Consider the following 26,383-nt stretch of genomic DNA (forward strand, 5'->3'; position numbering starts at 1 on the left):
AAGTTTGAGGAGAATCTTAGCCCTTCTTTTCCTGGACCTTTCTTTTCTCCAACATGAATACACACATGATACCTTACATTTATATACAGTACCTGTCATCAAGGCATTTCCATGAACACTACTTCATTTGATAAGAGTAACCCATGCCTGTGCCCCTTCTAGGAAGATACTGAGTATCAACTGTGAGGCAACAGGAGATGGAGCAGTGGAGACACTAAATGTACACAGACACAGTCTCACTGAAAGCAAGGTTAACACCAATGCTGAGTGCTACTACTGTGAACTGGTATAGCACTTTATATTTTTCAAAGCCTTTTCATGATGTCATTTGATTAAGAGAATGGCCTTAAAAAGGCAACTATAACTCTGGGGGATACAGTTCATTAAAGGTGAAGATTTCTAATTAATATTTCTAATTAATAATTCTAATTAATATTTCTGATTAATATTCTTAATATTTATAACTATATTATTTATTTTAAATTAATCACATGTGATTTGCTAGACCTATATATGGGGGATAACTAATTACATGTAGGAAAAGTCATAATGCAAGAAATATATTAAGTAGGTGGGAGAACAGAACTGTTATACAGAAACATTATGCTGTGATTAGTTTTCAAAATAACCAGATCAACAGCTTTCTATAAATTGCTGGCCTAAAGGATATTCTGTTGTGGATATTTCTGAGTCTGGGCAGATGAAATGAACTGATAAGATAATTAAAACTCTGTTTATATATGAATCACAGTCATTTGTAGGCATAGAATTTTCCTCTGTTCCTTGTTCCTTAATGGAAAGTGGGTCAGCCAGAGACACTACTTAATATGAGGAAAAAACTAGACATGTAAAGACAGTGAACATTAAAGTAACAATTAGAATTGTGCAGAAAGAACAAGAAATGCTGGCTCTTCCAAGCAAGGCGACTGAGCAATTACACGTGTATACTGAAACAAGCGAAATCCAGAGGCAATTATTTCTTTGACAGATAAAGAACGAGTTTTTTATATTAAAGAAAGTTGAGCAAGAAACATGCCAATCTAATTCTGAATAAATATGAGAATGTTCTGTATGTAGTATATAAGACAGATGTAACTAAAAAATAGAAGAGCATGGCCACTATAAGAAAAATGTCTCAAGTTTAATAAATCTTCTCTCTGGTTGGTTGATATGTCATTATTTTTCATATCTTGATTTTTTTAAAAACTGAAGTATAGTTGATTTACAATGTTGTTTTAGTTTCTGGTGTATAGCAAAGTGATTCAGTTATACATATATATATATTCTTTTTCATATTCTTTTGCATTATAGTTTATTACAGGATACTGAATATAGTTCCCTGTGCTATACAGTAGGACCTTGTTATTTTTCTATTTTATATATAGTAGTTTGTATTGAGGGTTTTTTTTTTTTTAACACATTTCAAATAGTCAAATAAGCCACAATTCTGGAATAAATTCTAAAGCGTAAATGAGTATGTCAATTTAAATGAAAATGCAATTCAGGGCTGTATGCAGGATATACATTTATTAACAGTGAAAAAGCATTTACCCAAAGTGAATGTTACAAAATACAAAGAGTACCTGCTGCACAGTCTGGCGAGCTCACTCTTTTAGGCATTATTTCAACCTGCGAGGTTTCTCTCTCACTCATTTTGACCTTTTCTTCCTCTTTTATCTCTAACCAAATTTTTAACTTAAAAATGAAGACAAACAGTAATATTCAATGCCTAACCCTTTAGCAACAGTTACCAGGGAAAAACATATTAAACAAGTTATCTGCTCTCAAGTCCTAGGTATTTTAAAACTAAATTATCTACTATAATAGAAAAAAACAGACCATATTACAACAGCTATAACATAAGTCAAATAAGCAAGTTTGATAAGGTTCACAGATACTACAGTAATAACTAAGGTATAAGTACAATGCTTCCACTGTATCGATCTTTAAAATGCATGCAGAGAGAGAGACAGTCTTAATATGTAAGGCTTGGCTTGAGTATCAAAATGAAGTTTCTGTACAGAGTCTAGAAAACAAATACAGAACTTAAGTATACATATAATGTAACTTATGTTTCAATTTCCCTGAAGTCAAGCCAATTGAATAAGAATTCCTGTTTCTGGGATGATAGTTTTCTGAATAAGTTTTACTAATTCAGAAAGTTGGAGATATATGTCTCACATAATTTAAGTTATGGAGCAATACAGTCAATGCCCTCATAGGGAAATCCTCATTTAATACTCCCTGACTGGACATTATACTTTTACACTGAGGTATCAGGCAAGAATTTCAAAGGAATACCAACCAAATTCTTTTCTTATGGGATACTTCAGTTAATTGTTGACAAATTTAAAAGACTATTTGGAACAATTCTTCATATTTTATTCAAGAAAGAATCTGTAAAGATGACTTAATTGTTAACTGGCTATGTGAAGCCTTACTGGGTATGTGGCAAGTCTGGGATCTAAAGCTACACCACCTTTAAAAGCTGATTTACTTCATGACAAAGAGGTCATGTAGATTTCCGTTACTCAAAACTTCCTCTGCGAACCTGCTTCTCTCTCACTGCATACAGAAGCAACTGCTATGCTTTGGCTAAACTATCATCTCAAAAGGCAAGGTTGTCCGAAGGCATATAGAACTTTAATGTGCTGGTACATAAATTTAGTTCTATTAATCTCTACTTTAAAGATCTTGGTTTTCCTTTTAAAATTAATCACAATGTTACTTTACTTGGCTGTGCAGAAATACTCTCTAATTATAGAAAACTTTTTTTACTTTTAGACTGAGGCAACACAGATATGAATTGAAATTCTAGAAAATATTTATCTAATAGATAATTATGTAAGTTCTACGTACTAAGGACAAGTGTTCTAAACTTATTATCCAATTTGAATAGAATATTAATATATATTCTACAATAACCTGGAAACCTTTATAACCTGCCCTATTCTTGCACAGGAATAAGACATGCAAGTATCTAAAAGAACATTAGACCCAATAGCAGCAACACTGGCATTATTTGGAAGCCTGGCCTAAAGGCTGGGCTTTACAATAAATAGTATATTTCTCTAACTCTTGACCATTGCTCTTTGAATAGCCTAATTATACAGAACAGTGACTTGCTGTATAGAATTCAACATAATTTCCAAAAAAGATAGTTTACAGGTTAAGTCCAAACTTTATTTAAAACTACATTTTAAATTTAACGTTACCAAACATCACAATGGGGAAAAAAAATCAAGACCAAAAAAAATGACAGAAAGAAAAAGAAAAAAAACCCACAGTGTATCAAGGCTTGAATCTGTCCAGAATTCAGTTTTTGATGTTTTAAACTGCCATGGGCAGAAATTAGCACACCTACCAAAAATGCAGTGTCAAACTAATTTACATTTTTTACAGATCAAAACAGATGTTTATTTAGTGCCATTTCCATATATGCATTGACTATGTAAAGAGAGAGTTAGATGAGCCTCTGAAGACATCTCATGTACTTTGGGCTCCCACTGTTTCTGAAAAACAGAATCATAGTTAATGCCTTATAAATTACTTACTAAGTTAAGACCTTATAGAATTTAGTTTAATACTGCTCTCTTCCATTAAAACTTTCACTTCTAATATGAAGTTATTACAAAAGAAACTCAGTTTGCTACAATAATTCCCTGATAACACACAGCAAGAGTTTAAAAGGCACAGGTAAGGGTTTCCATTTTAAGACGGCAGACTAAGCAGATACTTCCTCTCTCTCCAAAAGAAAGCCCCACTAGAAAAAAAAAGATATAAAAATGAATAAACCCAGACCAACAGAAGAAGACTGGCTGTGAGAGAACAGAGGATGGCGAACCACAAGTTCCCAGGATGCTCAAAGGAGACGGAGGCACAGAGAAGAGGGGAGGAAGCTGCAGCCTAGACACACTAGGACAGGCGGCAGTGCAGAGGGTACCAACTGAGTCCTAACAGGCAGAAATGGGCTGAAGAGTGAGGAATTAACTGAAGGTTTGACATTTGGTTTGCACTTCTCTTCACCCTATTTCTTAAAAAAAAAAACAAAAAATCTTATATGAGTTTAATCAACTGATGAATTGATGAACAAAAAGAAATCTTTGAACTTGATGCAAGAAATGTGCTCCTCTGAGTGGCCCTTGGGTTGTGCTATTAGACCCATAAAGAAGGAAATCTGGGATTATCACTTGGCTCTGCAACAAACCATATTTATATAGAATCATCTTCAGGAAATTATACAAGATTCAATTATTATAGTTACAAAAACAGAATGTAAGTGTGTTTACTTTAATAATGTTAATAACGTAAGAATATGAGTAAAACTGAACAGAGAAGGCAGAAGGAAAAGGGGAGGAGCAAGTAGTTGGGTAATGACCAAAGTTGATGGAACTAGAAAATGTATATATTTATAAGAACAAAGGTAACAGGAAAACCAAAAACATAAACACTGAAAGAAGAAGAGGTAGGTCTAAATACTTTCCGTTTGGGAGACAGGAAAATTATCTAATTTTTAAAATTAAGAAAAATTATAAGAATAGTATTCAGAGATCTAGAGGGTCTCCTCCAAAAGAACTGAAAACCAATAATTAAAAGAAACGGGCTCTTGCCAATCATCACTAACTGCTTTATACCTTTCTTTCTTAAGCCATGTGCATATATTACTTTGTTAAAACTAAAAACAGGGGCTTCCCTGGTGGCGCAGTGGTTGGGAGTCCGCCTGCCGATGCAGGGGACATGGGTTCGTGCCCCGATCCGGGAGGATCCCACATGCCGCGAAGCGGCTGGGCCCGTGAGCCATGGCCGCTGAGCCTGCGTGTCCAGAGCCTGTGCTCCGCGGCACGAGAGGCCACAACAGTGAGAGGCCCGCATACCGCAAAAAAAACCCTAAAAACAGAAAAAAATTATCTGATAATACTATTTTATAAATTGGGCAGCTGAACGAATTTTTATAGAACTACGCTTCCTTTCTAATGTTTATCTTAGATATTCCAGGTACTAGTAGCACATTTAAAAAACAAAACAAAATGACAGGATCAAGATTCAGTAGCTTTTCAATATGATATGGTTAAAAATGATAACTCTTACCAGGTTCTTTTAGTGTCTGAGAATTCCCAGCTAGTTCTTCAGGCTGCATTTCACGTAATATTTCACCAGATAAATGGTTTTTCTGTTCTTCTTCTACCATTTTCTTCCTTAGATCTGCCTTTAGAATGAAAATTAAAAATACAAAATCATTTTTCACCTTAACAATATTTGTTATATAAAGACAACTTTAATTAAAGAGAGCAAAATACCTCTGAATATATTGTCAGTTTAAGTGGTAAATCTTCAACTTTCACAAAGTCTTCTTCATCAGATTTTTGACTTATGTTACCAGATTCTGCTTCCTATAAGATTAACAAATTATATTTAATGACGGCAATCCACTCTATCTCTGGATCTAAACCAAAGTAATCCATGCCAGGAGATAAAGCGGATTCTTACATGTGTATATATGTCAGTAATTCTATCATATTTGCTTTTCTTCTATATTCAGCTCAGTGAATAGAACAGAAATCTAGAGTTCACGAGAAGAGCTACACACTTGCAACTATGGGCACACAGTCAAGCTTTTCTGTCCCCATTTTATAAAACAAAGAGCCAGTTCACACAGGTTAGAGGAAAAAATAGTAATACTGAGGGCTAAAATAATTAGAACTACTCTTATTACTTGATATGTTTATAGAATGCATCAGAACTGTATCCAGCAGAATATAAGTAAACATTTACAGTCTGTCTTCCTTCCTTCCTTCCTTCCTTTTTTCTTTCTCTCCCTCTTCCTGTCCCTCTCCCTCTCCCTCTCTCTCTTTCTGGCTGTCTTGGGTCTTCATTGCTGCGCGCAGGCTTTCTCTAGTTGCGGCGAGTGGGGGCTTCGTTGCGGTGTGCAGGCTTCTCATTGTGGTGGCTTCTCTTGTTGCAGAGCATGGGCTCTAGGTGCATGGGCTCAGTAGTTGTGGCTCGTGGGTACTAGAGCACAGGCTCAGTAGTTGTGGCACATGGGCTTAGTTGCTCCGCAGCCTGTGGGATCTTCCCAGACCAGGGCTCGAACCCGTGTACCCTGCATGGGCAGGCGGATTCTTAACCACTGTGCCACCAGCGAAGCCCCTACAGACTTTCAGTATCAACTCCAGAGGTTCAAACAGAAAGATGAGGTATGAACTTAGTAACTCACAAAAGTTACTAAAAAACACCTCACACTGTTTTCCTGAAAACTGAAGTCTTTTATTCTCCTAGTTCTTTGATTTTTAATAGTATCATCATTCTACCAATTACCCAGTAGAAACCTTAGGTTTTTCTTTTTCTTGAAACATTTCTCACCCATGTCTCTCTATTCAGCTCATTTTGTATTTATATGATAATGGAGGCTCCTAACACAGCTTCCTTGACAACACTTCTTACATAGTCATCGGATTCATCTTCAAAAACAGTGACTTTGACCATTTCACTTTCTTGCACAAAGACCTTCAGTAGTGTTCCCTGCCTAAAATTCAAATTCAAGACCCTCTAAGATCTAATTTCAAGTTAATTTTGATTGAATGCCTCCTACAGTAATTCTATGCACTCATCAAATGATAACAAGAACAAATCTAGTAACTTTCAGTTTTTTGTTTTTTTTTTTTTTTTCTTCTTCCTGCGGTACGCGGGCCTCTCACTGCTGCGGCCTCTCCCGTTGCGGAGCACAGGCTCCGGACACGCAGGCCCAGCGGCCATAGCTCACGGGCCCAGCCCCTCCGCGGCATGTGGGATCTTCCCGGACCGGGGCACGAACCCGTGTCCCCTGCATCGGCAGGCGGACTCTCAACCACTGCGCCACCAGGGAAGCCCTAACTTTCAGTTTTAAATGCAAAATTTTACAGGTAGTGAAGCAAATAAAACAACTAAGAGAGTACTCTTTCTACGAATGTTTTGAAGTATTATAAGCCCCCTTGCTGAGAAGCTGTGAAATCATAAGTATATCTTTGGGCAGAAAACTGATGTTAATTAAAAAATATGTGAAACACATTCTTTAGACCTAAAGGTACATTATTACAAATCCCTTCATTTTTACTGACAAGAAAAAGTAAAGTATATATAACATATACAGCCCAAGGATCCACCAAAAAAAAACCTATTTGCTATAAAATTAAATTGAAACAAACGTCCAGAGTAAAACTAAACTCAGCTACTTACATCATAAATGCAGATTTGCTAGCTTACTTTTCTGTCATTCCCTATACAGAGCTAGGGACTCTAGTGCTGTCAAACTGCTTTATTTCCCATCCCAAATGTAAACTTTCAGGGTTATCAAAGATTATGAAGTGTTCCAAACTGTTGAGAAGTCAAGCGTGGATGGAGTAAGAGATGATTCACATATCACTACCCCTTTAGATCTGAACTTGAACTCCCTCAAGGTTTCCATATAAAACTCATCTCTTTGCTTCTCAAAACTATGAAAAGTGGAATTTTAGGTTTTGAGATGGTCATCTTAATTCACTATCACTCTTCTGTTCAAGTTTAAAATAAATCTGAGTAAGAAATAAAAATGTTCCGACAGTTTCTAAACCTAAACACAAAGCAGAGTTGTGTTTATATACTAGAAATGTTAACCTGAAAATGAAAAAATATGCACAGAAATGAAATGCAAATGATACATACATAGTCATTCACTAACACTGGAGATTCAGTATCAGGACTTCCAGCCAAAGAGCTTTCAGGAGTTTCCTGGGCAGATTTAACTTCTTTGACTCTAGGCACCAAGGTTTCAATTTCAGTTAAAGGTAAGGGCAAAGCGTTAGGCTGATTAGATGAATCGATGGTAGTAAGAGCGTCCTTTTGGACAGTGCTGTTTAAAGGTTGCTCATTTTCCAAGATATTGAGGTAACAGGGCTTCACAGGAGTGCTATCTTGGTCATCTGTCATCAAAAGAAAGTCTTAACATTAGTGTAATACAACTGTCATTAAATTTACTATTATACCAAATAAAGACTAAACAGTATAAATGAGAGTAATCAAGACATTTAAGACCCAAAAGAAAAGGCAACTAGAAATTATCCTTATCAATGGTTCCCAAATTTATTTGACCAGATTCATCTGGGGATGCTTTAAATATTAGATACCTGAAATGCACCTGATTTCTAATGAAATAGGATTTTCAGGAGTCAGGCCCAGGAATGGGTATTTTTTAATTTAATTTAATTTTTTAAATTTAATTTTTAAAATTTAACTTAATTTTTAAAAATCCCCCACATTGGTATCTAAAGATACATTCCTTACAAAATTTTTTTCTGTGTTTAAATATTTGTCAACTATTCTTTAACAGCTGTTTGCAGAAACAAAGCCCTCGTGTTTTCTACAAAGGATTTATGGAGAAAAAAAAGACATACATCAGGTCCAAAACACCTTTGAACTTCTAATGGAAGTTCAAAGAATTTAGATTTTTTTGTTTTTAAGCACATAAAGGGCACTTCAGATAATCTTAACATTGAAACTTATTTAGATTTCTTACCTTTACTAGTAGTGGGTTCTTGTTCCGATGGGACATTTTTGCTTTCCGCTGATTTTTCAAAATCATGCTGTGGAACCTGGAAGGAAGAAGTGATGTCTTAATAGTAGGGCCTAAATATATGGTCACTATACAGGAGATGCTTGGTAAGTGTGGTATGTCCACCCTGAGACCTCAGACAGGGGAATTTTAAAACACCTCCTAAAAGTGTTTCAGGGAGGAGGCGGTGGCTGCAGTTCCAAGGCAGCTCAGTACAAGGGCTCCTCTTCTTAGCCTCACAGTAACACAAGGAACTGAATGTTATGGACTCCACTAGTTTTCATTGTTTTTTTTCAGACCAGACTCTATCTTAAAAAGACACCTATTTATATGCAGATGTTAAGTGAAAGGAAGAGGAAATGACGAGGAGGAGAGAAAGACGAACAGAGCTAAGTGCCTTCTGCAGGAGGACAGAAAACTGAAGACTCACCTCATAACTAGGTGTACCAGATTCTAGGAAGGAAGGAGTACAGTAGTGGGGTGGGAGCTGGTGACAAGGGGACGGTGCTGGTGGTTGTTTGAAGCTGTTTAAGAAATATGTGGACGTTTAGATTCCCTCTCCCAGGCTCAACAGAAAATGCGAGATTATGTTTTGGAGAAAATGAACTAGTGAGCCTCAGACCAGGGGCCACCAGGAAAGGGGTAGGCTGCAGAAAGCACAAGTGAAGACAGGATAAAGTGTCACACTGAAACAGAAAGATCTAGTGCAAGTCTGTATAGAGGTGGGACCCTCAGCCCTAATCCTACACCTAACTGCAGAACACCAACAGCCAAGGAGGCAGAAGGATACCGGAGGACCCTCCCTACTTTGGAGAAACTAAACCACCCCAGAGAAAAGACCAATAGGAATTAACATTTGAGATTTTCTGTCAAAAAGCTATACACTCGGCTACCCTATGGTGAAGCCCAAAAGAACCCCAACTGGCTTTTTGATGTATTATTCTTTAATATAAGCACCAAAGGTACAGTGGATATTTAAAGAAAGCCTCTAGGTGGGTAAGAGAAAATATTGCTTCGATGAGGTAATAGGGTGCTATAAAAAAGTAACAATCAGGAAAAAAGTACTTAGAAATTAAAAATGTAACAGTTGAAATAAAAATAATTTCACATAGGTATTAAGGTCGAAGAAATCTCCCAAAAAGTAAAAGAGAAAGAGCAATGAGACAATAAAAGAGAGGAAAAAATTAGATCAACCCATGAGAGCTAATAACGTTTGATAACATTTATTCCAGAAGAAAAGAAGAGAAAATGGTAAGGAAGAAATAAAGGAAATAAAAGAAAATTGACCAAACCTGAAGAACATGCTATATTGAAAAGACAACTGAGTACCTAGTGTAGTGAATGAAAAAAGACCTGCAACGATGTATATCACTGTAAAGTTTCAGATCTCTGGTGGGGGGATGGAGGGAAAGCTTCTAGAGCTAGAAAGAAAAAAAGATATATACAAAGAATCAGAATAAAGAAAGGCAATGGCAACACTGAAAACTAGAAGACAAGGACAGTGCCTTCAAAGACCTGAGGGAAAATGATTTTCAACACTGAAGCATTAAGTTTTCTTAGACAATATAAAGTCTCAAAATATTCTTTGCACTCTTTCTTAGAGAGCTACTGGAGGATGTGCTCCACCAAAATGAGGTAATAAACCAAGGAAGAGAAAGGCAAGATTTGATTCCAGAAACTGAGATCTAATAGAGAATAACAAAGGGCATTCCCAGGCTGGTAGCTATTTAAAGGTCTAAAGAAGAGCCAAACCCAGAATGGAGCAGGAAAGGAGAATGCTCCAGGAAGGACAAAACTGACTAATTGGTTCATGTTGAAAATTCTACTGAGAGGTTTATAAAACTATTGATGGGCATAGCAAAGACTTGGGTTTGTGATGAAAGAAAAGAGAGTAAATAAAAATATTGAGACAGTTATTAAATTCAGGTGAAAAAATGTATAAGACTTAGCAATAAATAATATTTGCTTAGCTCAACAGTCAGTAATATTTACATATTTTGGTTAAATCTAAATATTTGGTTAAATACAGATTTAACCAAAAGGTATAATTAAATGAGGTGGACAGGATTAATATAATTAAATGAGGAGCCGTAAGTGACCTAAAAATCTTCACCTGCTATAACAGAAGTCAGTAGGTAATGCCTAATACATAAATGAATAAATGCACACACATATTATTCAGATGTAAGGAGGTAAACAGCAGAAGAAATCATAAAAAATTTTGCCTCTGGGGCAGGATGAGGTGAAGGTAGGAAAGGAAATGATTTTATTTTGTTACATACCACTTCCATGTATAACTAGAAAAAATAAAACTTAAAAATCCAGATCTTCTGAAGTAATCACATAGTTTTTTAGGACTTGTTATCAAAAAAACATTTTTTTTGAAGTGCTTTAAATGTAAACATTGCTAAATACAAAAATAATAATAGTGTTTAGGATTTCAATAAGAATATTAAAGTAGTTTGTATTCATGAAAATGAGAATGGTGAAGTTGTAAATTTTAACATCTGTAAAAAGAATCAGCTTTTTAGTAGTTACAGTAAGACTGGTGGAGGGTGTGTTAGTCTGCACTGGAATACCTGATCGTCGTGTTCATTTTCTTCTGTAGTTTCAGTGTTAGCCTGCAGTGAAGTCTGGACATCTACAGGTCCCTCTTCAAATTCTTCTATTTCTTCATCTTCATTCTCATCTTCTCCACTTCCATAATTAGTCAAAGCCTGAGTTTCAGCTTTGGACAAATCTAAGTTGATTAATAACACAATTTTTAGTAAAATTTCAGCTCTTAATAATAGCTACCATTTATTGCATTCCTGCATTGCTCAAGTGCTTTACATACAGTATCTGAAATCTTCAAAACAGTAAGTACTAGAAAACTGTGGTGTAGAAAGGACAGGTAATTTAGTCAGGGTCACACGGAAATTCAAATTCAGAGTTGTTTGACACCTAATTCTATAATCATTCCACTCCACCAAACTGTTTCAATAAGCGATCTATAAAGAACTAATGTATAAACCTAGTCTAGAGCCTTCAGACTTACTAATAGACACTGGACATTCTTCACTTTCTTCATCTTCCTCTTGATCAGAGACATCAGAGCTCACATTTTTGGGACCGTCACCATCATAAACCTCAGATGTTTGAGTCTGTGTAACTGTTTCAGTCTCATCCTTGTCCTAGCCACAAGTAAATTTGAGTAATTAATTCCTTAAAGTACATTTTTCAAAGGTATATAGTACGTCTATCATAAAAATTAATAATAGTTATTATCTAATAAAAATATAAAGAATCATTTTAAATTTAGTTGTTTTTAGAAGAAAAGTTTGTCAGAAGAAAGGATATTTTATGATATACTTTGCTCTCAAACATTAAGGTAAAAGCTACTTAAGTTATTTAATCTTTTGTTTCAAAAGAATTATTAGCACATACTTTGTCTTCATCATCAATTTCTCCAGCAGGTGAGCCATGATCTCCTTCAAGAACCCTTTTGGCCTAAAAGCAAATCAATTAAGCAGAACTTAGGGGTAACCATTCATCATTACACTTAAGTACTCAGTAAACCTTAACAAATGCTGCACTTTTTAACCATCATCCAAAGAGTTGAGTGTTTTCTTAGAAATGTAAATTCAACTCTTTCATTTAAATTTTTTAAACGAACAAAACAAAAAGCAACACTGTCTACCGGACATCTCCTTGGATGTGTAAGAAATATCAAGAACTTACTAAATCCAAAACAAAAATTTTGATTCCTTTCCTTCCAAAACCCCATCTTCCTTCAGTCTTCCCAATCTCAGTAAATGGCCCTTCATCCACCCAAATGCACAAGCCAGAAAACTAGGAACCAGCCTGTACTTTACTTTTATTATCCACACTGAAACTATCAGAATGCGTTGTTGACTCAATCATCCAAAGGTACCTGTTGTTACACACTCAAAGATAAGACACATAATTTCTTACCTGGACTATTGCAACAGCCTTACAACTGGTCTCTCTGCTTCCATCTCTACTCTTCTACAATTCCTAATCAGTATCTTATCCAGACAAATCTTAAACTGAGATTATGTCACTCCTCTATTCCAAACTTTCCCATGAGTTTCCATCATGCTTACAACAAAATAAAATATAAGGTCCCTACCACCGTTTCTAAGGTTCCATAACTTGGTCCTACCTACCTCTGTGTACCTCATCTCCTACATGCTCGTCTCATTTCAAGTGTTCCTGCCTCCCTGGCCTTCTCTCTGTTCTCCAAAACACTCAATCCTGCCTTAAGAGTCTTTCTTTACACTTAACAGTTCTCTCTGCCTGGAATGCTCTTCCCTTTCATCTTCATTATAAACTCCTCTTGTCCCTCCATGGCTTACCTCCCTTTTCATCCCCTGAAGGAGCCTCGTGATTCCGCCATCTAAAGCAACCCTTCCTATCACTTTTTTATAGTATCATCCTCTTTTATTTTTTTCAAGCTCTAAGCAATGACTGAAATGATGTGAAACTTATTTTGTCTACAATAAAAACATTATGAAAAGTGTGAAAAAGATGGCTTGACTTTATCCACTTTAGGTTTCAGAAAGAAGGGTTATCTGTTTCTGTTTTGGGTCTTGACCTGCTTTCCCTCTCATGATTAGAGTCAAGAAAAGGGTGCTTGTCTAGGGAAAAAGCCTCCTGGTATGCCTTAAGTTGAGGGGAAAAAAACATCCAATTACATATGTGATCAAGACTAATTTAACAGGGTATAAGCAGCTACAGGGATATACAACCAAAGTCCTAACTAATAACAAGCGTAAGTATTGGCTGCGGTGATAAATACTCCTGGGGCATCTACTGGGATTGGCAATAACCACTGCAGGCAGCTGGCCAAGGGCCGGATCCCAGCCCTCCTCTTTCTTCTGGAAACCTGCATAAGTGGCAATAACGTGAAGTGGCTATCTGATAATTCCGGCCACCTGTTCCTGCCTGCATTCCTGATTAACTCATATTACTAAAAAACCTACTTTTGCTGAGGTCAAGTATGATTTTAATTACTCATAATGATCAAGAGCTATATTTATATGCTAATTATAACTACTCCTAAAATCAAAATGCATGTAATTTACCTCTTTTGCATAAGACTGTATCACTCCAGCTGCTTCGATTTTCCTTTTGCATCTCTGTTTAACAGTTATACTATTATTATCCAAATCTTGCATGAGTTTAAAGAAAGCCAATTCATTAAATAACACTTCAGATATCTCTACAAGAAGATCTTCTCCACAATCTTTCAGTTTTCTACCAGCAAATTTTGCCAGTGAATCCTGTTCAAAGATAAACCAAATAGCTTTAAAGATTACAGTAAACTTCAACTGTGCGTAAAGCAATACAAACAACAAGTTTAAATTATAATACTCACCAATGAAAAAACAATATTATTACTTTTTAGTATTGAAAAACTTAAAACTAATGACTAAGACAGGCTAAGAAAAGATATATTAATATTACTAAAAACATGACTAAGTGGGAATCTTGCTAGTTCTGCTTACAGAGTATACAAAAGAACATATGGTCATCCTAGCTTTAGTCCCTATGTAATATAACTGCCAGCCACAAATATATAAGATAAGGGATTCCTAATCTCAGAAGAGGTCCCACACAGTGCCAGAGGATATACATATAAACCACAGTGAAAAGCTGAAGTGCCATGAGAGAAGAAAATACCATTAGAATACTTTTCAAGTTTTCCCCTTTATGTAAGGCAGCCAATCATTCTAATTTAAATGTTCTCTTCAAAATCAGTCTAAAAGTAAACTTTAGTTCTATTTAAGTTGAAATATAGCATCATCAAATGAACAAGTCTGCTATATTCTACACAGTTTTTACAAAACCACTTTTATTTTTCTTTCTTCCTAAAAATATGGACTATGCTATTTAGAAAACAGGCAAACAACTATAATGCTCAGTGCCCCCTCCCTCCCAAAAAACTACCTTATCTAGCACAGTGATGGAGAGAGGTACAAACCCTGGGTCCTTCATGAAAAAAAATTCATTGAATAGGTTTTGTAAGAGAAAAAGTAGAAGACAGTAATTTAATCTCTACCTCAAGAAGAATTTTCAACTCTGGGCAAGATTTAATGTAAACTAACTTTTATTCTTCATGTAGGTCTCCTTGTGAAAAAAATTAGGAATACGAAGAAAAGCAGTCGGATTTTCTTAGACTTAGGAAAAAAAAACCTTACGTGCAAATTAATATATGGAATCTTCCCACAATTATAACAGTAGACAGAACTGAGGAAGGGCTACATGGATCCTGATTAACAAAAACGTTTAAAGTATCAACAGTTTCTCTTTCAACCTGACTCTAAAATGGAGTTTTTTCTTTCTGTAGGAATAAGTTACCTAGTTAAATTTATAAAAATACATTTACCTAAAAATTATCCTAAACATTTTTAAACAATACGTAACACCACAGATGTCTTACATTCCTTATGTGTTAGTACAACTAGATTAAATAGAGCCAGGACACTTTAGGATCTATTACTATAGATTTATATAGATTATATAGATTTATATAGATTATTATAGATTTCCTGAAATTTATACTTCAGTCTTATTAAAAACAAAATGAAAAATTATAGTGATGGAAAAGCACATCAACCTAGGGTTTTTAAAAATTTGATGGACAAAGTGAAAATACTATCTCTAAAACAAATTTAAATTAAACACAGAATAGGAAGCAAGGAAAAATTTTACAGGAAAATTCTGTAATACAGATGAAAAGAAAAACATATTTTCTAGTTTGGAGCAATAATACACATCACTGAACTATTTCAATGGGAAAACATACTGGTGAATTTAACTGTCAAGATGTTTATTATATGGAGTAATTATGGTATCCCTACTCATTAACACAGGGGTTCTCATCCTTGGCACTGTTAACATTCCACAAGGTGCTACTACCAGCCCCTCCCTGCCTGTTGGTCTGAGGACACTGCTAAATGTCTCCCGGGAGGCAAAATTGCCCCCAGTTACAAACCACTAACCGTCGCATAATTTAAAGTTACTGTTACAGCCTAAGAAGTCTCTACAATCAAAAGCTAGCTTCCGGCTTCTACAATTTCCCAGATTGGTAAAAAAAATTATTTTAGAAAATATCATGGAATACTTTTTAAACAATTCAAACTTGAAATGCTCTTACTGGGTAGAAGAAAAATCAAAACAAAATTTTATTAGAGTTGGGACAGGCCTTAGAGATGATAAAGTTAAATGAAGACACAGGCCCTAATCCAACTTTTTTTAACTAAGTAAGCAATAACCTAAGAAGTATTAAAATGTCATCCCAAATGGATGCTAGAATGAATATCTACTTGAATAAACTGTGTAATGTCAGAAAATGGCAGAAAAAAAAAATCCTAACCGCATGGTACTTATTGAAGTCATACAAGTACAAACTCTTACCTGTAATATACTTCCAAGTTGTTTATGAAAGAACTTTACAAACTCTTTGCTCTCATCGTTTTGCTGGGTAAGAGTCAAAACCATGCGTCTTACTGAGGTTAGAAGTTGAGAAGAGCATACTTCATCCATGTGCTCCTGAGAAAAGTCCTAGTTGGTTAGGATATAACTTATCTTGCTTAAAAAATATTAATCCACATAATGACATTGTATTTTTTTTGCATAAGCTCTTCAGCTTTTAGATGCACACTTGGAAACTTCATTCATAAGAATAGCCAAGCTCCCGCGTACAAACATTAAAAGGTTTGCAAATTTTGATTCACTATAGCAGATAATAGCCAGTAAAAGAAACTGGCTGATTCAACATTTTCCATCACTTCCTTTCTGTACTTTAAGGAACTACTCATGCCATGGCTTCCATATTGCCTGTATTCCTATTTGCAGTTCAGTTCATTTCAACTACTCTCACCACCACACTTCACCTTCCACCCAACTTCCTCTGTGTTATCTTCTAACTTCTCTAAGCCTTGGCACTGCTGACATCCTGTGCATTGTAGGATATTTAGCAGCCCTCTGGCCTCTACCCACTAGAAGCTAATGGCACCCTCCACTCTCCCAAGTTCTGACAACTAAAAAACATACCCAGACATCACAAAATGTTATTAGGGTCAAAATCACAGCCAGTTGAGAACTACTGTCCTTTCTTAACAAGCCCCTTTGGGCAACTCTCTTCATCACCTTAATCTTCCTTTAGAAGCATGTGCAATCTACATAATAATCCAAACCAGAGTTAACTTTCTGAGGTGAGTCCATAAAACATCCTTATCAAGTAACCTCAAGGTTCTGATCCTCTTTCTGCCACTAAACTCATTTGGGCAGGTCCTCTAACCTTGACTCAGGTTAAGTTTGTGGGGTTTTTTTCCCCTCCATTAAATGTGTGGCCAAAGGTGGCCAAACTAGATGATATCTAAGATCCCTTAAATCTAAGGATTGAAGCTCATTTTTAAAAAAATTATGTGTCAAGGCAGGCAATTAAAAAAAAAAGACAACAGTCCCTGTCTTCAAGGAATCAAATACCACTGGAGGAGTCAGATCATGAGCACATCAATCACTACAAGCTATGCACCGTCCAGTAGGTGATACTTTTAAACTGCAGGGACTGTTTCTTACTCATCACCTAGCACAGTTGCTAGCTCACGGGAGATACTCATTACTTGCTGAATAAATAAGGATCATAAAAGAAGCACACACTAGGTGCCCTAAGGAGCTGTGGTAGCACATCAGAGCTCTGAAGAAAGGTCAGTCAGGCAGAAAAGAGTGACAGCATTTTATATTTTCAATGATGACTAGTTGCACAAAGGGCTGATATATGAAAAAGAAATGGCAGGTATAGGAAATGTTGAGTAGTTTGAAATGAGTATTTATCTAGACGGAAAGCAGTGAGAGAGAAAGCTGGGAAACTAAACCATATGCAGTGGTGAAATCTCTCGACTTCAAAGATATGAATTAAGGTTATGCTATTGGAGAGAAGGAAGTAAAACTAACTGCTCTCAGGGGCAAAATCAATTCTTTCAAACATCAATTTTTGAGTCACAGGTGACAGAGGGTAAGAGAAAGTTCGTGAGTCTAGCTTAGGTGACTGGGTGTAAGGCTGACACTAACAAAGAAGTTCTATAATCTTACCCAAAAAGTCAAGATTTGAAGTGAAATGAGACATCATAAAGTAGTTAAAATCAGACCATTAGTCCTACTCATTTTGTTGGCCTCAGAAATTGTCTGAAATGCTAAATTTAGTAGGGGATCCTTATGAAAGGATATAACTTAATCAGACACAAAATTGTAAATGCAATAAAATTTCCTGAGATGGTCGCATTCCCTACACATAAAGCTAAATCATTTATATTTTTTAACACTTAGAAAATAACTGTACATATCAAATAAATATCACTACCAATATACCTAATTTAACCAAAAAGCCATGTTTAAAAGTATTTATTGAATTACAATAAAACAAAAACCTAAAAGAAAAAAGGCAATGCTTTGTTGTCTATGCCTAAGATAGAAGCAAGCAATACCTGAACAGTTTGTCAATTTACTTTAGGGAATGGTTTCAAACTCTTAAATGAATATCTACCTATCTATCTATAAGAATATATACATATTCTTATAATTTATAGGAATATAAATATGTGAGGGGGTGAATACATATTTTAATAAAGGCACAGGAATAACGGATGAAACTGATGTATTTGTCTTATCTCCTCAGATTCCCTTCATCTAGTCTCTGAAGTCCTTCTTGAGTGAAAATACTAAGAAATCGAGAAAGACATTATTCTAGTGGGGAGATACAGGCAAAAAAATTGTGATACTTTGTCATATGTACCAAGTATCCCAGAAGCAGTTACAAGAAGGAGAAATCCTGCCTGCAAGTACATGCTAACATACTTCAGCTGGGTCCTCAAGGGTGTGACTGCCAGAGGAGGGTGAAGGGCATTCGAGGCAAAGGAAGTAACATGGGCAAGGTGCCTTTTTGACAATGTCAAGTAGGATACAAGGTATGTGGGAAGGAACAGTTATGAGGCTGGGACCAGGCTATAAAAGTTTTATAAGCAATGCTGAATCTGATCTGGATTCTATAGGCCAACTGTTTTCAAACTATATTTCAAACTACACTTGATCAGTTTGAAAACCAAAGTCAAGGTTTGGTGGATCCATTCACTTACTAATTAATTATTTACTGAGTACCTACTACCTGCATGTACTATACTTGGCACTGGTAAGACAGTAACCAAAACAGTTTAACATCTCTGATGTAAATCTTCCATTACTTCATGGAGCTTACATGTAACAAGAGAGACAGACAAAATAAATAAGCAAATATTAAATAGGTTATAAGGTGACAAGCACTATGAAGATAAAGAAAAGCAATAAGGAGTAGGGGAGATCTGCTCACCCAGTAAGTAACATTTGATTAAAGCCTTGAGGGTCAAAGGAAAAAGCCATGCAGGTATGTGAAGGAAGAGCATTCCAGGTAGAAGTATCAGCAAGTGCCAAAGCCTTAAAAGTGTTAGCAACGCTAGCAGGAGAGTTGAAAGATTAGAAGAGGAAGCAGAGACAGAAAGAACCATTTGGAGCTGCTGTGAGTGCCCAGGAAAAGGCTAAGTTTTTCACTTTTCACATGGAATAATTTGGGCATAGACAGATGGATCCTCTCTCTCCTCTTGGCTATCACATCTCCTCAGAGAAAGCAGTTTCTATAATTGCCTTTACAAGGATCTCTCTTCTCTTAAAATATTCCAAAGGAAAAAAAATATATTCCAAAGAAAGCAATTACTTCCACCAAGGGAAGAAATGTAACTATATGGAAACAACTTTCTGTTGTCAACATCCTACACATTGGCAAGTACAAGTAGCTTGTAAGAAATGAGCCCAATGACAACATATTTTGGAGTTTCCCACATCTGAATGAAACGACCGTCTTTTCATTTTTAATTTTTTAAATTTCCACTTTAAATGAGAATGTAAAAGGGGCCATCTCAGAAAGAAGGCCTGGCTTGCACGCTTCTTTCTCTCCTCTTTTGTCATTAAACAAAATTAATGGTACAGCTTACTATTCTCACTGTTAGTAGGAATATAAATTGTTAACCTTTCTGAGGGACAATGCACATAAGGCCCCAAAGCCTTAAAAATATTCATACCCTTAAAGCTCGAAATTCTATGTCTAAGAATTATTTCTGAGGAAATAAAAATGGGATGTGTATTTAAATTTAGCTAAATCATTTAAGTATTGTTCATAATAGTGAAAAAGAAACCAGAATAAACATAAATGTTTAACAACAGGAACTGACAAAATAACAGGCAATTCTGTTCTATGAATACTCAGCACTCACAGTAGCAATCAACATAGCTCACTGCTGGCAGTCCTACTAGTCAACTCTGGCTCTTCCTCTTTTGCACAACTTTTATCCTGGGCCCCAGTTCTAGGCCACCTTCTCTTATCTAGTGCTGGGCTTTAGGTGACCCTACCTACTGTTAGTAGGACCGGATTTCCAAAATATATCCCAACTGTCTACTTCTCCCCATCTTTAGTGCCACACCCTTGTCTAAGCCATTATCATTTCTCACCTGTCTCATTGTTCTTCTGAGCCCTATATTTAATTCTCCACAAACAAACCAGACTTTGTTTCTCTCTTACTTAAAATCTTCTAGGAGTTTCCCTTCGAACTTCGAACAAAATCCAAACTCCTAACCATACCTATGATGTTCTATGTAACTGGCCCTTCCCCCTTCTCCAACATCATCTCACACAAATTTCCTACAGCCACATGATCCTTCATCCAGTTCCTTAACATGCCAAGCTAGCTTCTAATTTAAGGCCTTCCTCTCTCTGGCAGGATCTTGCCTTAAGCTGGCTCCTTATGCACACCCCTGTTTAAACGTTCCCTCTTTAAAATTTAGCCTTCCCTGATCATCCAGTCAAAAATAGACACCATCACATCACCATATTTTAATTCTCTGCATGGCATGTATGACTACCTGATATATATATCTACTTATATGTTTTATGTTTACTTGTTTTTTTAATCCATATTCTCATCTTAGCATGTAAGCTCCATGTTAGCAAAGGTCTTGACTTGTTCACTACTATATGCCAGGTTTTGTGGACAAAGTAGGCATCTTACAAATATTTTTGAATGAATAATGAATCAACAGTGTGTAACCATTAAAAAATACGCTGTAGAAAACAGCAATTCAGAAAGATGTTTGTATTATTAATATCTGAAAAAAGAAGAATGCACAAATATATGGACAAAATATTACAGAAAGGTTGACAAAATATTGACAGGAGCTATCTCTGGGTGACAAAATTATGAGTGATTTTTAGTTTTCTCTTTTGTTTACCTATTTTCTTAATTTATTACAATGGAGTCTTTGGTATGAATTTTAAAAATAAATACAGAACAGTTTATTTATTTTTAAAAATTAATTGCTTACCTTCAAAAAGGGAATGACTTCTTTCATAATTGCTTTAATTTGCCGGTCCAGTTGCTGCGTATCAATTCTAGGACATGGGACGGTAGAAACTTCACTTACAGATTGCTGTGAACTATGATTTTCAATAACAGGAGTTTCCACTTTAAAAAAGAAAATGCTGTATTAGCAAAATAAAGTCTATGATGTTATATGTATACACTTATGCAAAATTCTAAAGAATATTAAACTCTGATGATTTTATGCTAAAATAACATAATGGAACAGCCATGTAGTTCTAGTACCCCTGATAATTAAAAGAAAAGTGGTCCAAAAAATCCCCATTAGGGCTTGCCTGGTGGCGCAGTGGTTGAGAGTCCGCCTGCCGATGCAGGGGACGCGGGTTCTTGCCCCGGTCTGGGAAGATCCCACATGCCGCGGAGCGGCTGGGCCCGTGAGCCATGGCCGCTGAGCCTGCGCGTCCAGAGCCTGTGCTCCGCAACGGGAGAGGCCACAACAGTGAGAGGCCCCCGTACCGCAAAAAAAAAAAAATCCCCATTACACATCACATGGGGCTCTTATTTTTTTATATATGGAGCAATGAGTCTTACTTTTAATCAATTCAAGAACACACCTTCTAAACTATCAACCGTAGTCGGGGCAGCAGCACCATCCTCATCCTCAATAATCCTGCAGGTGCATCTGACATTTGTGTTACTTTCAGTCTCAGTCTTCATACGCTCATATTCTCTCATTCTGGCTAATGCTTGATCTAAGTGAATCACAGTGTTACCTGCATATGGAACAGAAATATTTCTAGAGGATATAAAAGCAAACTTTTTCATGTATTCCATAAAATTTATTAATAAAAAAATAATGTCTGAACATAGGTAAGAAAAACTACCTTTAACAAGTTCCAGATACTGTACTATTTGGGTACTTGGCATACACTATCACATTTACTTAATCCTTAAAATAACCCTATAAAGTAGATGATGGTACCCTCATTTTCACAGAACTTAAGTGACTGCCCAAGGTTTCACAGCCAGTTAAATACAGAATCAAGAATTGGAACCCAGGTCTCTCAGACTCTCAAGTCCGTGAATACTTGGGTATAGTTTGATGTGCTACAGTCTGGAAAATGAATCAGGCACCTGGGCATCTTTCTTTTCTCTAATTTCCTTTCCAAATTTAGGACTTGGGTTTTTTTCTCTCTGACCTATGCAACCCTCTAAGCTTTTGTTTTACTACTGATGTAAAAAAATGCCATGTGCCATGCCTCAGAGTTACCTGGGTTTCCCATTATAAATTATATATGCTAAGAAATTTCAGTTCTTACCCAAATTATGAAGTTAACATTTTTATTGAAGACGTGATTGGATGAGGCATTGCTACCTCTGAATTTTTCCTACTAATTAACTGGAGATCTTAAAGGATGACCTTTAAGGGAAAGGAAATTAACATTCTCTGAACTTCTATTAGGCATGCTAGAGAGTTCTGTGTATTTTTCACAAGAACATAGCAAGGTAAATAGGACCTCATTTCCTTAGTATATGCAGAGAGTCAGAAAGGTTAGATGATTTGCCCAAAGTCAAAGAGTTAACAATTCTTGAATTTAGACTGATGGATGGATAGACTTTTAAGTCCACATTCTTTCCACCACATCTTGCCTTTCTAGACTTTTGTTTCCTTATCAATGCCATTCAAAGACTATATTAAAGTCGTGTTCTAAGATTATAAAAATTTTGCTTACCCAGATCATCTGTTGCAAAAGGCTCAAAATTTGAAGATACAGACATGACACTACCATTATCAGCATCATTTTGCTCACTTATTTTATGTGTTTCTCTCTCAAAGTTCTTCTCAAAAGTTTCCTAAGTTATAGTTTAAAAAAACAAATAAAAGTCACTAATATTTCTTTTAAAATTTTATGATTAATATTAAAAATTTAACATAGAAACTAAGTATTTGCATAAAACACTTAAAACTGTGATATAATGAAAGTTATAAAAAGTTGAATACAGAGTCACAGAGAATATTAAAATATTAAGTAACCTTGCAGAACACTTTGTCATTATGGAGATGAAAATACACAGGCCCAGCTACTAATTAAATTCTATCTTGGAAACGGTAACATTATTTCTACACCATCAGAGAAACTCTATCTTCAAACTCTAACAATGCCTAGTACCTTACTATGATATCTGGTTGTCTCAGAAGAAAAACATGACAGCATATTCATATTTTTTAAAATTAACTTTATTGAAATATAATTTACATACAATGCACCCATTAAGTGTACAGTTTGATGAGTTTTGAAAAATATATGCACCAACGCAACCATCTTTCCTAAATATAAAGACCATTTCCACCAGCCCAGAGAGTTCCTTTGTATCCTCTACACCCCACTCATATGATTTCTATTACCACACATTAGTTCTGCTGGTTCTAGAGCTTTATATAAAATGGAACCACTCATTATATACTCTTCGGTGTCTGGCTTCTTTCACTCAGTATGTTTCTGAAATTAATCCATGTTGTTGTGTGTTTCAGAAGTTCATTATTTTTTAATGGCTGAAATAGTATTCCATTGTATGGATATACCACCGTTTGTTTATCCATTTATCTGCTGATGTTCCAGTTTGAGGCTATCATGACTAAAGATCCTATGAACATTAGTGTACAAGTATTTGTGGACATGTTTTCATTTCTCTTGGATGAGTACCTAGAAGAGAAATTGCTGGGTCACATGCCAAGTTTATGTTTAACTTTTTAAGAAACTGCCAAACTGCTTTCCAAAGTGGCTGTACAATTTTTACAATCCTACAAGCCGTGTGAGAGTTCCAACTGCTCCAAATTCACACCAATACTTCTTATTGTCAATCTTTTAAATTTCAGCCTTTCTAGTGGATGTGAGATAGTACCTCACGTAGTTCTGATTTGCACACTGGTCATTTACATATCTTCTTTTGTGAAGCGTATGTTCAAATCTCTTGCCCATTTTTTTTGAGTTGATTTCTTACAATTGGGTTGTAAAAGTTCCTCATATAGTCAGGATTTGTCTTTTACACAGTCATTTGCCAGATATATGTACTGAGGTTGTTTTCTCCTAATGGTATCTTTTGAAAAGCAGAAAGATTTTATTTTTATGAAGGCTGATTTATCAATTTTTTTCTTATGTCAAAATCATGATTTTGTTTTCTTTTAGAAGTTTTATAGTTTTAACTTTTCCAGGACTGTAAGTAGTTTCAAATTAATTTTTGTGTGTAGCGTGATTAGGAGACAGCCTCAATTATATTTTGACTGTAACTCATTTCACAATTGTGTTCTTTCCTAGCTACTCATCTTTTAAAGTTTTCTCTTAAATTATGAAATGACAGGTTTGTCCCTGATTAAAGGAAATGCAGGCATTAGGGAACATGTTTTAAGAAATGGAATCATTTTGCTACTCCTTTAAGTAAGACTTGAAGGTAGATGTACCTTTGCCATTTTATAGCACCCTGGAGTAGAAGATGCAAATTGTTTCTTCCTCTTCCTAAGTCTCAATTCCTCAACCTCCTTGACTATAATCCCCAGACGTCTACTTTAATTCTCTCTTTCACGGCATGAAGACTTTTACACACTGTGAAAGGTATGTGTAAAAGCTCCATAAATGGAACTCAAAGGACCTTGGCCTAGAAACGTGGAGAATGAGACTCTATATCCATCCAGTATGGTAACCACTAGCCCTGCAGCTATTTAAATAAAATTTAAAATTTAGTTCCTCAATTCCAATAGTCACATTTCAAGTGCTCGATAGTGCCAATAGTGCCAATAGTCACATTTCAAGTGCTAATGGGTACTGTATTAGACAATGAAGATATAAGACATTTCCATCACTGTAGAAAGTTCTACTGGATAGCACTGCTCTAGATCTGCTAAGACACCTACTTATAACGTATTACTGTATCTTTAAATTTTAACTTTAAAACCTTGTCAGGTTAACTTTATCATAAATTGCAGCTTAATTTTCAAAATTTACTGTTGATGATGCAAACCAATGGGTTCAAATCCTTTAAAATAATTGGAAGTAATGCCGCCTATCTGAAATTTGGATAAAAAGAAAGGCACTGGAGTTAAGGCTATAAAATTATTAAAAAAGATTTCTAAGAACAGACACTCTTCATGCTCCCTCAGTAAGTTATTTCAGTGCCTAATCAACTTAAATGTAACCTAGTAGCTCCTATTTTTTATGTATACAGCTGGACCACATTTCATTTCCCACGAAAAAAGAGAACACAATTTTCAATTAGTTAAAGTAACAATTAATCCCAAGTAGCAATTAGTTACATTAATTTGTATTTGCCATTATAAAGTCAACCAAAACCATGTAGTTCTTGCACACAGGTTTATGTTCATAGTAGTATAGGAGTTGGAGCCTAGTGAAGAAAAGTTTTAAGCAGGAAAGATGACTTGGGGAAGTATTGTTTTAAACATGAGTAAAATAAAAGAGCAAAAATTGAGAAAAAGTCCTCAATAATTGTAAGGAAATTACTATACATGAAGAAGAGAAGATGATCTTTTTGAGAAAACACTGTCTTTTCAGAAAAAAACGTGTATGTTATATTAACAATGGGCAGAAACACAGTAATATGCTTCCAACTCTATACCTATAGCAGGTATTTGCTAATCAATTATGACACTCTTATCCATGAATATCCAGGTGCTGAAGTTGGTATAAAAAAGAATGTACTGGGCTTCCCTGGTGGCGCAGTGGTTGAGAGTCTACCTGCCGATGCAGGGGACACAGGTTCGTGCCCCGGTCTGGGAAGATCCCACATGCCGCGGAGCGGCTGGGCCCGTGAGCCATGGCCGTTGAGCCTGCGCGTCCGGAGCCTGTGCTCCGCAACGGGAGAGGCCACAACACTGAGGCCCGCGTACCGCAAAAAAATAAATAAATAAAAATAAAATAAAAAAGAATGTACTTGTTATCCCAGGACCACATATAATCTTTTACAACAGAATCAGGGTCTGAACCTTTAAATAGGTGATTTCAAATGCCTAGTTCATTATCTCCTCAGTATCCTCGTAGTTTGCCATACAGTTATCCAATCCAGTATGTGTGAGGTAGGTGTTATTTGGAGGACATAGTTTATTGAAAATATACATTTTCCTCACCACTCTTTTCCATTTCCAGGCCCTTTTTATTTTACTCAAAATTTTCATCAATTTTAATATATTAAATTACATTTTCTTCCAGGCTTTCTTTTGTCTAGGCTTCTCTTCTAACTCAAAGACTAACTCAATTTATCTTGTATTTACTCAAGGGTTCTTTGATCTAACTGCTGTCTGGTTTACTCAATGTCTTGAATGAAGACAACAATTTTTACTGAGTGTCTATTATGACTCAACTCCTATGTGGGACAAAGGAGATATAAATATGGCTATTTC

General features: G+C 35.8%; 1 protein-coding gene across 1 annotated transcript in view; it reads right to left on the reverse strand.

The window, feature by feature from the left end:
- Positions 1–1,273: 1,273 nt before the first annotated feature.
- Positions 1,274–26,383, reverse strand: part of PCM1 (pericentriolar material 1) — an 87,525-nt gene continuing 62,415 nt past the window's right edge. Inside the window, exons 28-40 of the mRNA XM_082863950.1 lie at positions 22,707–22,827; positions 21,588–21,746; positions 20,978–21,117; positions 15,986–16,120; positions 13,651–13,848; positions 11,990–12,052; positions 11,601–11,736; positions 11,143–11,303; positions 8,528–8,603; positions 7,678–7,934; positions 5,298–5,390; positions 5,089–5,206; positions 1,274–3,512 (exon numbers count right to left, since the gene is read on the reverse strand). Coding sequence (XP_082720076.1) covers positions 3,487–3,512; positions 5,089–5,206; positions 5,298–5,390; positions 7,678–7,934; positions 8,528–8,603; positions 11,143–11,303; positions 11,601–11,736; positions 11,990–12,052; positions 13,651–13,848; positions 15,986–16,120; positions 20,978–21,117; positions 21,588–21,746; positions 22,707–22,827 — 1,683 coding nt within the window. The 3' untranslated portion in view covers positions 1,274–3,486. The remainder of the gene's footprint in view (positions 3,513–5,088; positions 5,207–5,297; positions 5,391–7,677; positions 7,935–8,527; positions 8,604–11,142; positions 11,304–11,600; positions 11,737–11,989; positions 12,053–13,650; positions 13,849–15,985; positions 16,121–20,977; positions 21,118–21,587; positions 21,747–22,706; positions 22,828–26,383) is intronic.

Source organism: Leucopleurus acutus, assembly GCF_964270905.1.
Source record: "Leucopleurus acutus genome assembly, chromosome: 21".
In the NCBI taxonomy this organism is placed as follows: Eukaryota; Metazoa; Chordata; class Mammalia; order Artiodactyla; family Delphinidae; genus Leucopleurus; species Leucopleurus acutus.